General features: G+C 42.0%; 1 protein-coding gene across 1 annotated transcript in view; it reads right to left on the bottom strand.

Moving 5' to 3' along the window:
• Window positions 1-303: 303 nt before the first annotated feature.
• LOC306876854 (uncharacterized protein) overlaps window positions 304-15,253 on the bottom strand; it is a gene marked incomplete at both ends in the record, with an annotated part of 45,399 nt that continues 30,449 nt past the window's right edge. Inside the window, 3 exons of the mRNA XM_079428286.1 lie at window positions 304-380; window positions 9,211-9,307; window positions 9,376-9,467. Of these exons, the coding sequence (XP_079284412.1) occupies window positions 304-380; window positions 9,211-9,307; window positions 9,376-9,467 (266 nt within the window). The remainder of the gene's footprint in view (window positions 381-9,210; window positions 9,308-9,375; window positions 9,468-15,253) is intronic.

The following is a 15,253-nucleotide window of genomic DNA, read 5'->3' as shown; positions in this document are numbered from 1 at the left end:
CAGATGAGTCTTTACCTTGCACAGGACCGATGACCTTGGCAATGTGGAACAGTTCATCAGCAGGTAGTGTGATCAGGTCTTTTCGGATGTCCCACACCAAGCGTTTCCTCACACGATCCGCCATGATCCCGCTTTCTGTCGCCCCTTCCGTTGCAGCCTCGACCTCAGGATGGAGATAATCGTCTGCAGGTCACCTGGCACGCGCCTCGTGTCTCGTCGTCTGTGGATGTAGCAGCCGCCGGCCTCTAGCCCAACGCCGCCTGGTCTCAATGGTCCTGATATGGTTGGATCAGCCTTCCCGTGTCACGTGAGGCTGATCCCGGACGAGCCCCCAAGAATCTGTTGCAAGTCTCGATTCCGGAGACCCGACAGCCAGATTACTGTAAATACAGGAAAACAAATGAGAGTCGGGAATCACGTCTTGTCTCTGCCAGCTCCTCTGTATATATTTTTATTGACAAATTGTCCATATTCCACATGAATAAACACTCATTCTTCTTCAAAAGAAAACAAATAAAGTCTCAGTATTACTTCTCATTGTCTTTTCTCTTTCATTCATTCTTTGACATTGTATTCTCTGCATTTAATCCACTTTTAACATTCACAAATCTCTCATTCATATTCTCTTCGTTATATCTAGTATTAGTTTACTCAGATCATGCACATAAATGCAAACTTTAACTCTGTTTTACAGTTCAAAACATTTGTGGCACTTATTTCACATTTAGTTCCCCATAAATGGACAATATAAAGCATATGAGCTGCCATTACCCGTCTCTCTACACGAGCTGATCACGTGATCAGTAGACACGCCAGGCGCGAGTCCAGAGTGAGTCTTAAACAGAGCATTTAACTTAACTGATGAACTTTTCAATATAAACAAATAAACATCCACCTCAGATTTACTAAATAATAACATGTTAAACTTCGAAAGGCATCTTAATAGAATCATATACAGCGTTACCATGGCTGCACGGCCTTCACAACACATCAAGGGAATAAACTGTATGATTTTTCACATAACCTCAACAATGGATCTCACTATACATCGCGATTAAACAGATGCCATGAAATTTAAACAGTTACCTCAAACGTTCACATTATTTACCTGTAAATACAGGAAAACAAATGAGAGTCGGGAATCACGTCTTGTCTCTGCCAGCTCCTCTGTATATATGAGCGGCAGCTGCAGATAGCGTCCGTATACGTGATTTTCCCGTATCAAAATAAAAGTCTCTGCTCAGGTATGGAAAGAAAAAAAAGTGTAAGAGTCGCTCTTTAGTGTTTAGTACAGACAAATATGCCATATTTGTTAAGCACGTTTTGATATTTGTATATTGACATTTTCTGTGGGCACCACACATTACCCCGAAAGGTAGGAAAGAGATGCTCTCTCATGAATTTATCTGGATTTGTTGTTGCTCGTACTGGTACACATTTAACTGAACTAGCAGTGATGCTTATCTGTCTTGCACTATGCCAAACCTCTGACAAACTCTGATTTTGTGTTTGAATCTCCAATTCAGCTGCCTGGTCACTATTCAGTTCTATGTATTTGCTGTAAAATGCTTTACATTTACTGCAAGTCAAAGTCTCTCCATGTGGCTGGTGGAGTTCTAAGCTGTCAGTGTCATCTCCTTGCCCTGATACATTTGCATTGTAGTATTTTTCCAACAGACTGTTTTTTAGTTCAAAGAGTGGTTTTGTGTCTGATGAACTGACTCTCTCCCTGAAGTCATGATGTGTGTCATAGCTTGGTGTAGATGGTAGCCTTTCTCCCTCTCTTGTAGATGAGGCACTATATATATCCTCAGCTTTGTGATGTCTAAATGTCATCTGACATTCTTTTCTGTTGAAGTTTTTTTTTTTCTGGTTCCTGCATTCCATCTACACTGCTCATCAGTGCAAGATGGCCCTGTCATACCACTGGCGACCTTTCAAAAAAATCAGAACATAGTTTATTATTTCACAGTACATCACTATTAGCACTTTTTAAGAGCTAAATAATTTAGGGAAAAGTAATTAAATTACATTAACTAATTACTTAGTAACTAATTACACAAAACACTGGTCACAACTGAATTCTTGATATAAAAAATTTGGATTTGAATGGCAGCTTATGGTGACATTTAGCTAGTGAAAATAAAATGACAGATATCAAGAATTCTCATCTTCAATAGTTGAAATTGAATTCCTGATATCAAGAATTAGCATTTTAATTAGTGAAAATTTTAATTATTGATATCAAGAATTCATATCCTGTGAATGAATAAAAGTCAAAACGGCTTATACTCTATTTATAAATACCCACCTTCCACAACACAGCAGCAGCATGGCTACAAGACCTGCCAGCTATGCAGGAGCATCCAGCTGTTTCCATTACTTTGTTATTTTGTAACATCACCCACGCAATGTGATTGGGTTTATTTATAGACTGACTCGGCTCTACCTCCGCTTTCAGTAATGTAAATTGCTGTTGATTATGACAAAGAATTCTTCCAATTTTATTACTGTGTAGATAACTGTACGCTTTCGTGCTTTTATAAATTCTAAGCTCCTCGCCATCTACACCCTCAGACAAAACAAGATAATTGATTATGTCAACATATGTGACTGCTGGCCATTGTTTCAAATTTGATTATGGTGTTGGAGCCATAAACAGGAACACAGTCATGAGTGAGGAGGGAGTAAAGGAGAGGGCTCAGTACGCAGCCCTGTGGCACGCCGGTGTTCAGGGTGATGATCGAGGAGGAGAGGCTATCTAACTTGACGTACTGAGGTCTGTTAGTCAGAAAATCTAGAATCCAATTTTCTGACTAACAGACCTCAGTACGTCAAGTTAGATAACCTCTCCTCCTCCATCATCACCCTGAGTATGGTACAGCAATTGCTCCGCATCTGACCGCAAAGCACTCCAGCGGGTGGTGAAAACTGCTCAACGGACCACCGGCACCCAGTTAACTTCCATTGAGAACATTTATCATAAGCGCTGTCTGGGCAGGGCAAGAAACATCATCAAGGATGCCTCTCACCCTAACCATGGACTTTTCACCCTCCTTCCATCCGGCAGGCGTTACAGGTGCCTACGCTCTCGCACTAGTAGGCTCAGGAAGAGCTTCTTCCCCAAGGCTGTGACACTTCTGAACGCTACACCACCAATCTAACTCCTGCACCTGCTTATTACTGCACTGGTCACAGTACTTTACACACATGCATTTGCACTACTCATATTTTGCACAGACTGCACATTGTTAAAGTTATTACACTATAAACTGTCTAAAGTTGTTACTGTACAAAGCACAGTAAACTATTTCTATAAAATATTGCACTACTGTTATTTTGCATATAATACATTGCTTTATCAATACTTTGCACACTCATCCAGCTGTATTTATTACCACTGTTCTCACTTTCTGCTGTTCATAATGTGTATATATAATCCTACATTGCTCTGTTCATAATGTACATACAATCCATACATTGCATTCCTATTTATATTCTGTATATACTCTGCTCAATACTGTATATAGCAATTTCACTGTACATTCTGTAAATCATATCTTCACTTACTATGCACTTATATGTATATAAAACACTATATTCTTGCACTTCTGGTTAGATGCTAACTGCATTTCATTAGCTCTGTACGTGTACTCTGCATAATGACAATAAAGTTGAATCTAATCTAATCTAATATCATCAATCCAGGAGGTGGCGCTGGTCAACTTCATAGGATGAGGAACACACAAAGTTACTTTGTTTACGGTCTTTGTTAAATAGTCTTGATTGTGCAGCCAACGCGATCTAATGTTGTCATTGCTTGTTGCCATTGTTGACGTTAAAAGTACAAGTAAAACAGATTACAACCGTCGTTTCAGAGCTGTCCAAACAATTCTGTAACCATAGATGCATATCTCTGTAACGCCTAACTAAACTCATCAAGCCGCTAACCGGAAGTTCGGAGCATCCTCCCTACATGTACGCGCAAAGCATAATGGGTAATTTCGCGTTCCATGAAAAAGGTCTATATAATAGAAGTTAGCTTAGGCTAATGTCAATGGCAGGCTAAGGTTAGCAGCTGTTACTAACAACTAATTTGAATGCATTCGTCTCCATTTTAGCACATGCAGTGCAAAGCAGAAACACTGAAATAATTAAAATAATGATCTCATTAAAAAGGAAAAGATTCATACCATTACCTGTTTGAAGGTGCGCACGCATCAGGTGAACCGAGCCTCGCTGGTGACGTCACTTCCGCTGAAGATGAGCGTGGTGTTTAGACGCATCTGCTGTCCACAGAAGTTAATGGGAAGGATTGGCGTATCATATGCACACAAAATTGGCATTTGGCCTATGCATTATACGCATTTGGTAAGTGTAAAGCCGTGTTATTTATACGCAGATTGATGAGAACGGGTTGGTCTAATACATAATTGCTACAGGACAAATTTCAAGTACATTTTCTGTCATACTTGCAGAAACGTAATATAAAACAACAATGCACAAACAATCATAGGTTTTCTCTGGGCAAAAGCATTGTCTCAGTGTGGATAGGAGGCCAAAACGTTGAGAAAAATATGCATTTTCAAATTTATCTAGATTAATATGGATGTAGCCTAATATTTACATGAATAAATCTGATGACACTACTCACTCCTGTTACTTTTACGCAGTTACTGTCACGAATCCTGGCCAATATGTCACGAATCCTGGCCAAGGGAAAATCCAGGTAACACGACAGTTATCAAAACATAGGTAAACAGGCTAGGCAAGACTAGGGCTAGGGCTAGGGCTAGGGCTAGGGCTAGGGCTAGGGCTAGGGCTAGGGCTAGGGCTAGGGCTAGGGCTAGGGCTAGGGCTCCGTAGAGTAGCTATCGCTATGCGAGTGATAAACGCTAAACAATACTCGGCCCTGAGCAAGAGCAAGTCCCAGGCTTATATGGTGTGTGGTGGTGATTGTAATGATGATCAGGTGTGGGCGAGATAGTGAACAGCTGTGCGTGTCGTCAGTGCAATGTATTGTGGGAACTGTAGTCCAGTGTGCTGTACGAGTCCATGTGGTGAGTGAGTGACATCTGTTGGCGAGTTAACGGAAGAGCATGGCCAGGATTCGTGACAGTTACTGTATGTAAGTATAGGATATATGAGTAAATGAGTAACATGACAAAGTAAAAGGATTGAGATTTTAGGATAGATTTAGGAAATACATATAATCTAGCCACGTGGAGTACACGATACTATTATGAGAATACTTAGCAAATTATAGTGATTCACTTCAGATTTGTATTTTTAAAAATAAACAAGTAACATCTAAGAAATAATTTAGGTAACAGGACCTTTATTATTTATTTATAACGACGCACCCAGCCACCGTTACAATATCATCAAATATACAGAAAAGAAAATGTCATCTTCCACATGCTTTTGATCATTTCATTGCCTTCAGAAGATCCAGATGTTGCAATATTATGTTGAAAATGTGTCTTGTGGAATTTTCCCAGTTTTTTATAGGGGGTAATGTGTTATGGTAACAGGACTGAGTGAAAACCTGGGGACACGAATGAAATGTGTATTTTATCCAAAATATTATACATTTATTTTGAAATAAATGTATTTAAAGCACGGATGGGATATGGAGGAATACAAAAATGTAAACTTTTTAGCCCATTAGCCCATTAGGCCATGGCCAGATAAGCCGTGTGAGCCAGTGAGGCAAGAGAGCTTCGTCTCCCGAAGACAGCGTGCTAACAACTGCTTTATCCCTCTTTTATTGCAGAGACGAGTTTGTAGGTGACCCAGCCAGCCTAAGAGCCCCACGCCGGTCTACCACACCTCGAAGAAGCACCTGATCGCACGCCGAGCACGATTGCACCGATCTTCACTTCTTCACCCCCACTGTTTGTAAATAAACCACCCTCCGGGGCTTTAATTTTGAACTGCTGATCCATCCACAAGCAAATCAGCGCCCATTTTGTGGCCAAACTGCTCAAATGAACAATTACCACTCTGATTGTACAAAGGAGCCAAGGTATGGGGCCCGGATTATGCTGTATATATCTCCCACCAACAGGATCAAAAGAGAAAAGTATATTCAGTTCAGTTTGGTATTTGTAAAGATACCTGATTTGTATTTCAAGGTGGAACAAAAAAATATTGCATGATGTTCCCCATGGTTCATCCGTTGGTGCTTTGGTATGATCTGTCCTGAATTCAGATTTGTGGAAATACCACTACACATTAATCTACTTGAATAATGATTTCTGAAGAGATCAGAATAAGTCAAATATAACATTTTATTATCAGCCAGGTAAATATGTATTAATTATGCCAATTGCATAGCCTATTCAAGGATGTCAAATCATATCAATACAAAACATCAAATTCTCAAAGATTAATCTAAGAGGAAAATATGCATACCAGACCTTAGAAAATAGGCAAGGCAAGGCAAGTTTATTTATATAGCACATTTCATACACAGTGGTAATTCAAAGTGCTTTACATAAAAGAAAGTGCAATAGACATTAAAAATCAATAAAAACATGGAAATAAAAATTTTAATAAAGGAATTTTAAAATGATATAGAAATTGATTTAAAATAAATTTAAAGAAAATGATTATACATAAAATGCATTGCATTCATTAATTTCGGACATATAGCACAGTGCTCATTCAACAAATGCACAGTTAAACAGATGAGTTTTGAGTATGTACGTAGTATGGAGTAAAATACATAGTATGGAGTGTAGAGACCATACTACGGTCTTATTCTGCCTACAGAATCACAATGACTGATTTGCAACTTTCCCTAAAATACTACCAGAACAAAAGGGCCATAAACATTTATTCTCAGCAGAGGTGTGTAGTAATGGGTTACATTTACTTCGTTTACTTGAGTACATTTTTTGGGTAACTAATACTTTTAGAGTATATTTCAAAATGGATACTTTTACTTACTCAAGTATATTTTTAGTGAAAAAACTAAAAACGCTCCTCTCGTTACTTTATCTTAATGCAATACAAGTTAAAAATGCTTTAATTTATTCCAAATGTGACGTCTTCTTTTCTCTGGGCAATAACCTATGTTCAAGAATGATTCATTCTTTTGAGTCAATTCTTTGCCTAGACACAATTAATAATGATATTTTCACAATATTTACACTTGCAGAAATAAAGGCTACATTTGTTTACATTTTGCAGAACAGACGGAAGAAGATCCATCAAGTTGCTTTTGTTTCGTTATGTTCAGATGTTCATGTGAGGAGTTTTCACTCTTCTCCGTCTCAGAGGTTATATACATATATACATTTATAATACATAATTAAACTTTAAAATATAATTTAATTTAATTCAGTGATGCAAATCAGAATTTTTATGAGCTGTTACTCCAGTTTTCAGAGTCATATGATCTTTCAGAAATCATTCAAATATATTGATTTATTACCGCTTTTGTTGAAAAAAACAGCATATGCTGGTTAGGTATGTTTTGAAGCATGGATGCTGGTTTATTCTGGTCCTTTGCTGGTTTAAGATGGTTCTTAGCTGGTTTAAGCTGGTCATGTGCTGGTCCGACCAGCATAAAACCAGCACATGACCAGCTTAAACCAGTAAAGGACCAGCTTAAATCAGCTCAAACCAGCATCCCATGCTTCAAAACATACCTTACCAGCATATGTTGGTTTTTTCAACAGGGAACAGTTTTGCTGCTTAATATTTTTTGGAACCTGTGACATTTTGTTCAGGATTCTTTCATGAATAGAAAGCTAAAAAAGAACAGCATTGATAATAAACCAGGCTGATACAAATTCTGATTTGCATCACAGAAATAAATACATTAAATAAACATTAAAAGTATTTTGAACGGCAGTGTGTGTGTGTGTACATATATATGTATATATAAATTGTATCTAAATATCTAAATAAAAATAGACTATATTCAGTATATGATCTAAAGTAACTAGTAACTAACTACTTGAGTAGTTTTTTTATCTGATACTTTTTTACTCTTACTCAAGTAAGTATTCGGACTATTACTTTTACTTTTACTTGAGTAAATATTTATTCAAGTACTTGAAGAAATTCAGTACAGTTTTTGGGTACTCTACCCACCTCTGATGCTCGGCCCCCCACAGATTACATCTTAGTATGGGGGATGAGAAATCTCTGTAGGAGCTGTTCTCAATCCCCAAATGGTCACACCTTGTGTGGAGAAATGTTTATCAGATATTGAAAGGAGTCCTAATATACAGAAGTACAGAATTCACTTAAGTTTTCAATATTTCTCATAATATAGGTGACGACTGTAAAATTTAGACCAATTAACCAATCGCACAGAGACCTTTAAAATGATACCAAACACGAAAGGGAAAGAACAACATTGACAATATATAACATTTGTAGCATATGGATATTTTTGCTTTTTGGGGAAGAAGAGTGAGGGAGGAGAGGCATAGAGGGTGGGTGGGGGGGGGTGGGGGGGGGGGGGGGGTGGGGGGGGGGGGTTAGATGATCAAGTAAAATTTGGTCTGGGTGATATTGTTTGTTCTATTTGGAGATCTCTTCTCCAGATTAGTTTTATGGTTTTATTGCATGGCATCTGTCTTTGCGAGAGTTCCTGAGTTTTGGCCTCAGAATTAATTTTATAAGGAAATAAATTCACTCCTTGCACACTTCTGTGGTTCTATTTTTAAAAAGTCTCATAAAAAAATTAAATAAAAAGAGAAAAGCTAAACAGTTTTAAAAAATAACACAACAAGCACGGAGCCCAACCAACCATGCAAGTGTGCATGCGTCATCTTGGTCCACCCAAGATACTGCACATCTGTTTTGAGTGAGTTCCTGATGTTTGGTTTCATGAGGAGTAATTTTAATAATTTTGTTTCAAAATTCAGTTTCAGGAATCAGTAGTTTAGATTTTCACATACAACTTTATTGTGATCAACACAGTGATGGAGAATATTCCAGCAGGTAAGTGAAGAACATACGATTTTCTGAAAGATGTTGACTGAAGAAGTTTAGGCTTCCCCATCATAAACATCATCATCATCATCATCTCTTTCTTACAGCACATTGAGCTGTAAATAAAAGTTCATTACATCATAAAACAATCTTCCATTTAATTTGTAGTATATGCAGATTTATTTTAATAATTATATTTTTACGTAAGTCAACATTCTGTTCAGGTTTTTCCAGTATGTGTATGAACACACTCACCTGGTGCAGCTTCCTTCCGTGTCACTTCCTTTTTGGGCGGTTGAGACCATTGCAGTGTTATGTCAGAAAACCCTCGTTCCTCCAGGGCAGACTGAAGCTGAAACAAGCAGAACTCTTAAAACTGCTATCAGTGCACTTAGATTCATGTGTGTTTCCCTCTCTCACCTGTGACAGGAGCTGGGCTCTCATTTCAAGTTCAGACAAACTCGAACTGGACTTCATTTTCATCTTCACAAAGGTCTTCTTCAGTAGAGGACCTACAAGAGTGACACATGAGAGTGGACATACATGGACAGAAGAGAAACGAAAATGCTAAAAGAAAATAAAAACATAAAATGCATTGTGACTTCAATGAAATTCGATTGCTTGGGGCGCATGCGCAAGTGCTGACCCACACATGATGTGCTCGTGTCTGTTTCACATACAATTTAAGGCATTAATGTTTGCCTGCAAAACCACCACTGGGTCTGCACCCCTTTACCTAAACTGACTACTTCAGACCTATGTGCCCTCTAGAACCTTGCGTTCTGCAAGTGAACAACACATCATTGTACCATCCAAAAGAGGCACAACATCACTTTCACAGACTTTTTCATTAACTGTTCCCTCCTGGTGGAATGACCTGCCCAACTCAATCCAAGCAGCTGAGTCCTTATCTTTTCCATCTTTATTTGAACCTCTAAATCTAGCACTCTGTATTCTAATTCTGTTTTATCTATCTGTCTTCTTTGTATTTATTAGTCTTTTTTTGTATCTATCTGACCCTCAAACTAACTTTTTTTTTAATTTTATCTACTTGTTTTCTTTATATAAAAAAAAACAAGCAAAAAAAACACTTGCTATGTGTACTGTATGAAGGTCATAGCATTTGCATATCATTGCTCTTTTGTTGGTTTTGATCGCTTCTATAGTCCTCATTTGTAAGTCGCTTTGGATAAAAGCGTCTGCTACATAACAATGTAAATGTAAAATGTAAATGTTTAAGTTTGTTTGTTTTTATGCTATTTCATCTATAGGCTTTTGAAAATATGCTTTTTAAATTTATTTTGGTCTGGATCTGGAGTTTAAAATGTGCAGTATTCTTACACTCGAAGCTGAAGTGGAGTCGGGAAGTTTGAAAACCAACGGACTGATATTTACAGCTGTGATGATTTACTGAGTCTTTGATATAAAATGAAACTCCCGCCGAATTATCTTTGTGATGTCCCCGTCAAAATTATTTCTTCCCCACAAACAACGTGGAGGAAAAGGAAAAAAAAAAAAAAGCTAGAGGAGGAATTCGGAATAGACTCAAACGACACTGCAGCCGCTTTCACCTGCCCACAGTAACTCTGACTAATGTTCGTTCACTCAAGAACAAAATGCCTGAGCTCTCAGCATTAATGAAATATCATTGAGATTACAAGAGAAGGAATCTGCTCTGCATTATTGAAACATGGTTAACAGAGTCTGACTATATAAGCCTCGAGGGATATTTGTTAAATCGACTGGACCACGATAGCCAGAAATCATCCAAAACCATCAGAGGAGGACTATGTATGTTTGTCAGCGACCGCTGGGCAACAAATTTTATGGTACATGGGACCTACTGTTCAACTGATTATGAATTGTCTCTTTCATTTAGACCACATTGTTCAGAGAGTTCGGACAAATTACTGTTATCCTGGTCTATGTACCTGGGCCAAACTTCACACTTGCCGCAGACGGCATTGCTGATAGTTATAACAAGGTGCTGCACAAATGGGGGGAAGTCGTGGCCTAATGGTTAGAGAGTCGGACTCGTAATCCAAAGGTTGCGGGTTCGAGTCCCTGGCCGGCAGGGATTGTAGGTGGGGGGGTGAATGTACAGCGCTCTCTCCACCCTCAATACCACAACTGAGGTGCCCTTGAGCAAGGCACCGAACCCCCAATTGCTCCCCGGGCGCCGCAGCGTGTGTGTGCGTGTGTGCGTGTGTGTGTGTGTGTGCATTTGTTCACTACTCACTGCTGTGTGTGTGCACTTGGATGGGTTAAACGCAGAGCACCAATTTCGAGTATGGGTCACCATACTTGACAATACGTCACGACTTAACTCAGTGGATGATCCAGTGTTTCTCCTCAGTGATTGTAACAACTGTCCACATTTTTGCAGAATTTGGAGCCTTATATAACTTGTCCGATGAGGCTGGGTAAAATTCTGATTAAGTGTTTTGGTAATGTGGACGGTGCTTATGTATTGAGGTCACATCCACCATTAGGTCGCGCAGACCATAACGTCATCTACCTTCTTCCAAAATACAGACAAATGTTAAAAAGGGCTAAACCTGTCATCCAACAGGTTCAGCCATTGACCAAGGACTCAGTGGAAAACCTTAGAGACTGTTTTGAGAGCACTAATTGGGACTTGTTCTTTAATGATATTAATTGTTGTGTAGATCTTGAGCTGTCGAACGACACATTACCAGTTACATTAAAGTTACATAAATTTTTGTTCAAAGACTGTGTTTCAAACTAAAAAGGTTAGAATATTCCCAAATAACAAACCCTGCATTAACAAAGGTCTTAAACAATTTATAAATAAGAAGGGAATGGCTTTTTTAAAGAATGAAACTCACAGGGTAAAAGAGTGAGTAAAAGAGCTAAATAAAGAAACATAAAATAAGGGAGGCGCAAAGACAGTATAAAAGGAGAGTTGAGAAGAAATTCAGAACTGGTAATGTCAGAGATACATGGAGAGGATTAAATATAGTGATGGTTAGACAACAGAAACAAACAATTGTTTGGCAATGACCCCCATAGCTTAATAATTAATAGTTAATCATTTAAATGTGTTTTACTCACGATTTGATACTTTTGTAGAAACTGCGAATAACAATATCCTGACAGAATTAATGGTAGCTCTTTATTTTACAGTACGTGTACTTCGCTGGTACATACATGGTAAATATATTGTACCTACACGCAAATGAGCGGTAAAACAAGGTGCAGTGTATGTACATGGTAACAAATAAGAAACACCGCTACACTTAACAGTCGTACATGCATGGTAATTAGTTTGTACATACAGACAAGTGTGGGTAAGAACCGTCACTTACAGGTAGTGCCTGTATATGGTAACTAATTAGATACTTTACTGTACTTACTAATGTATATACATGGTAAATATGTAGTACTTACGGACAAGTGGGTACAAACAGGCAGGTCCTTACAGTATCCGTATATAGTAACTAATAAGACACATTACTGTACATGGTAATGATATGTACATGGTAAATGTGTAGCACCTATGGAAAAATTTGCTATTATGTGGTAACAAACAAGACACATATTGTACTTGGTGTACAGGTGGTAAATATGTAGTACTTACAAATAAGTGTGTGTTAATGTTAAATTGCTCTCCACAACAGTGCTTACAAAGTTATGTGGAAATAGGACTGTAAAATAAAGTGCACCATTTTACATAAACATTACACAGGAATTACCAATTCTTCAAACTTTGTAAGCATTGTTCCCTATCAGTCGGTCACTCCGAGTCACGTCGGTGACCGACGAATTGGGATCTCGCTTAGAGAGACCAATCCCCTACGAGAGTATCTAAACAAGCCAATGGATATTGGCATGCGATTATTGCATCCAGCTGCCGCTAATCACAATGTGAGTATAAGTAGGCAGCGGGTGCAGCGCATATTCAGCTTTTCGCTTCGGAGCCGAGCGTTCTTCGTTCTGCTCCTGACCAACTCTTCAAAGTGTCTGCAAGTCAGTGTGTTGGTGTGACGGCGCGTCAGCGGTGGTGGTCTCCCTTTGTCGAGTGGGTTGCACACATCGGATTGCACTACCCTCTGATCGTGCTGCAAGCGGCCATCTCCCCTGTGCGCTTCAGCACACTAAAAGAGTGCTTTTCTCTAAAAGAGCATTCACGGGTGGAACGTCTTTTTAAAGATGCGTCTTTTTCAAGATGCCTTTCCACCCGTGCGTTTCTGGATGCGGTCGTTACCTGGCGCCGGGTGATGGTCACGATCGTTGCCTCTCGTGTCTGGGCTTTGATCACGCTGAGGCAGCTTTCGTGGATGAGTCATGCTCTCACTGCGGGAGTATGAACATCGCGGAGTTGCGGACCAGGCTCCGTTTCCTGCAAAGGGGCGGAGTGCCCGTGCCCCTGCCTAGATCTAGGGCTCCCCCTGGCGGCAGCCGAGGGACCACTACCTCTGACAGTGGCCGGACTGGTCTTACGGTGACAGTGAGGAATTCCCCTCGGGGGGGGTTCTTTTTGCCACCGGCACTTCGCAGCCTGTGGAGCTGCCAAGGGAGCATGCTGGACCCTCTCATGGAGTACCAGCTGTATCCTTTGGTGCTCCCCTCGACGACCAGATGTCAATCGCTGCATCGGAGGGTGAGTCTGACCACTCTGGGGATGATGATTCGGCACCGTTGCCACCCTCTGGGTGGTCAACGGTTCCGGATTCGGATCCAGAGATGGTGGCTATGCTTGCCCGGGCCGCCGAAAGGGTCGGGCTCGAGTGGAATCCTCCACCGCGTCCCGAACCCTCTAGGTTGGACGATTGGTTTCTCGGGGTGGCTCGCGCTGGTTCTCAGGGCCCCACCCCGGTGCCTTTCTTCCCGGAGGTGCATGATGAGCTCACTAGATCATGGAAGGCACCTTTCACTGCCCGAAACCGGTCTGGTGGTTCGTCCTCCCTCACCACCCTTGATGGTGGGGTAGCGCGGGGGTATGCGGGCATCCCGTCAGTGGAGCGGTCAGTTGCGATGCAACTGTGTCCAACTACTGCTACCACTTGGCGTGGGGTTCCGTTGCTCCCCTCCCAGGCCTGTAGGCACTCGTCGGCCCTGACCGGCAGTGCGTATACGGCTTGTGGTGAAGCTGCTTCCGCCTTACACGCTATGGCGTTGTTGCAGGTCCATCAGGCTAAGGCACTGAGAGACCTGCACGAGGGTGGTCACGACCCAGAAGTTCTCAGAGAACTTCGTACCGCCACGGACCTCGCGCTACGGGCGACGAAGGTTACGGCGCGGTCTCTGGGCCGTGCGATGTCCACTATGGTGGTCCAGGAGCGCCATCTCTGGCTGTGTCTGGCGGACATGAGGGAGGCAGAAAAGAGACAGTTCTTGAATGCCCCTCTGTCCCAGGCCGGCCTTTTCGGTGACACAGTGGAGAACTTTGCCCAGCAGTTCTCCGCTGCACAGAGACAGACTGAGGCCATCAGGCACATCCTGCCCCGGCGTGCAGCTGCTGCCTCCACCCGGCCGCCGGTGGCAGCGCCTCAGCCTGCTCGTCGCCGAGGGCGGCCGCCTGCCGCCGCCCCCCGCTCCCGCGCTGCAAACGCAGCAGCCTCCAGCAAAGCAGCGCCGTGGAGCCGGCCGCAGGGCAGCCGCCCCGCCCGTCCAGGCCCCCGCCAAACCTGGTGGTAAGCGTAAGAGCAAGCGACCCTGAGACGGGCGACCCGGAGATGGGGGGGGGATGCTCTTCGGGAGATGGTGAACGCACCACTCCCTCCCCCGGAGGAGGGCCGGGCGGAGAATCTTTTGTTTCTTTTTTTCCCCGCCACTGACCTCTCGGTCAGTGGCACCCAAAAACTCGACAAAAGAGCAGTTTCCTCTATCTCTGGGTCCCCCGAGGGGACGGGAAGTTGTGGACGAGTCAGTCTTGATCCACACTATCCCGCCTCTCTCGCCAGTGAGCAGCTGTGGGCGGTTCGGGAGTGCGGTCAACCGTACTACCCACGCACCCTCTGCCAAAACGCAGGTTGGTGTTCCACACACGCTGACCCTGCTTCGGACCGGCAAAGAGACGCCCGAGCACGGTCCCTGCGTTTCTCCTCGCTGCCCCGCCGCGGGTACGTCAGTGGTCCCGCTGGTGCCACTTGTACGGTTTCTGGGGGCCTGGTTAGGGCTTCCCAGTCTGTCTCGTTGGCTCCGCCAGACCATCAGACTCGGCTATGCGATTCAGTTCGCCCGGCGTCCTCCCAAGTTCAGGGGCGTCCACTTCACGTCAGTGAAAGCGTTAGATGCTCCTGTCTTGCGCGCGGAGATCGCAGTCCTACTGGCG

This window comes from Barbus barbus (genome assembly GCF_936440315.1).
Source record: "Barbus barbus genome assembly, chromosome: 2".
NCBI classification, from domain to species: Eukaryota; Metazoa; Chordata; class Actinopteri; order Cypriniformes; family Cyprinidae; genus Barbus; species Barbus barbus.
The sequence above is the reverse complement of the archived record's forward strand: the minus strand, read 5'-3'. Positions and strand labels throughout refer to the sequence as shown.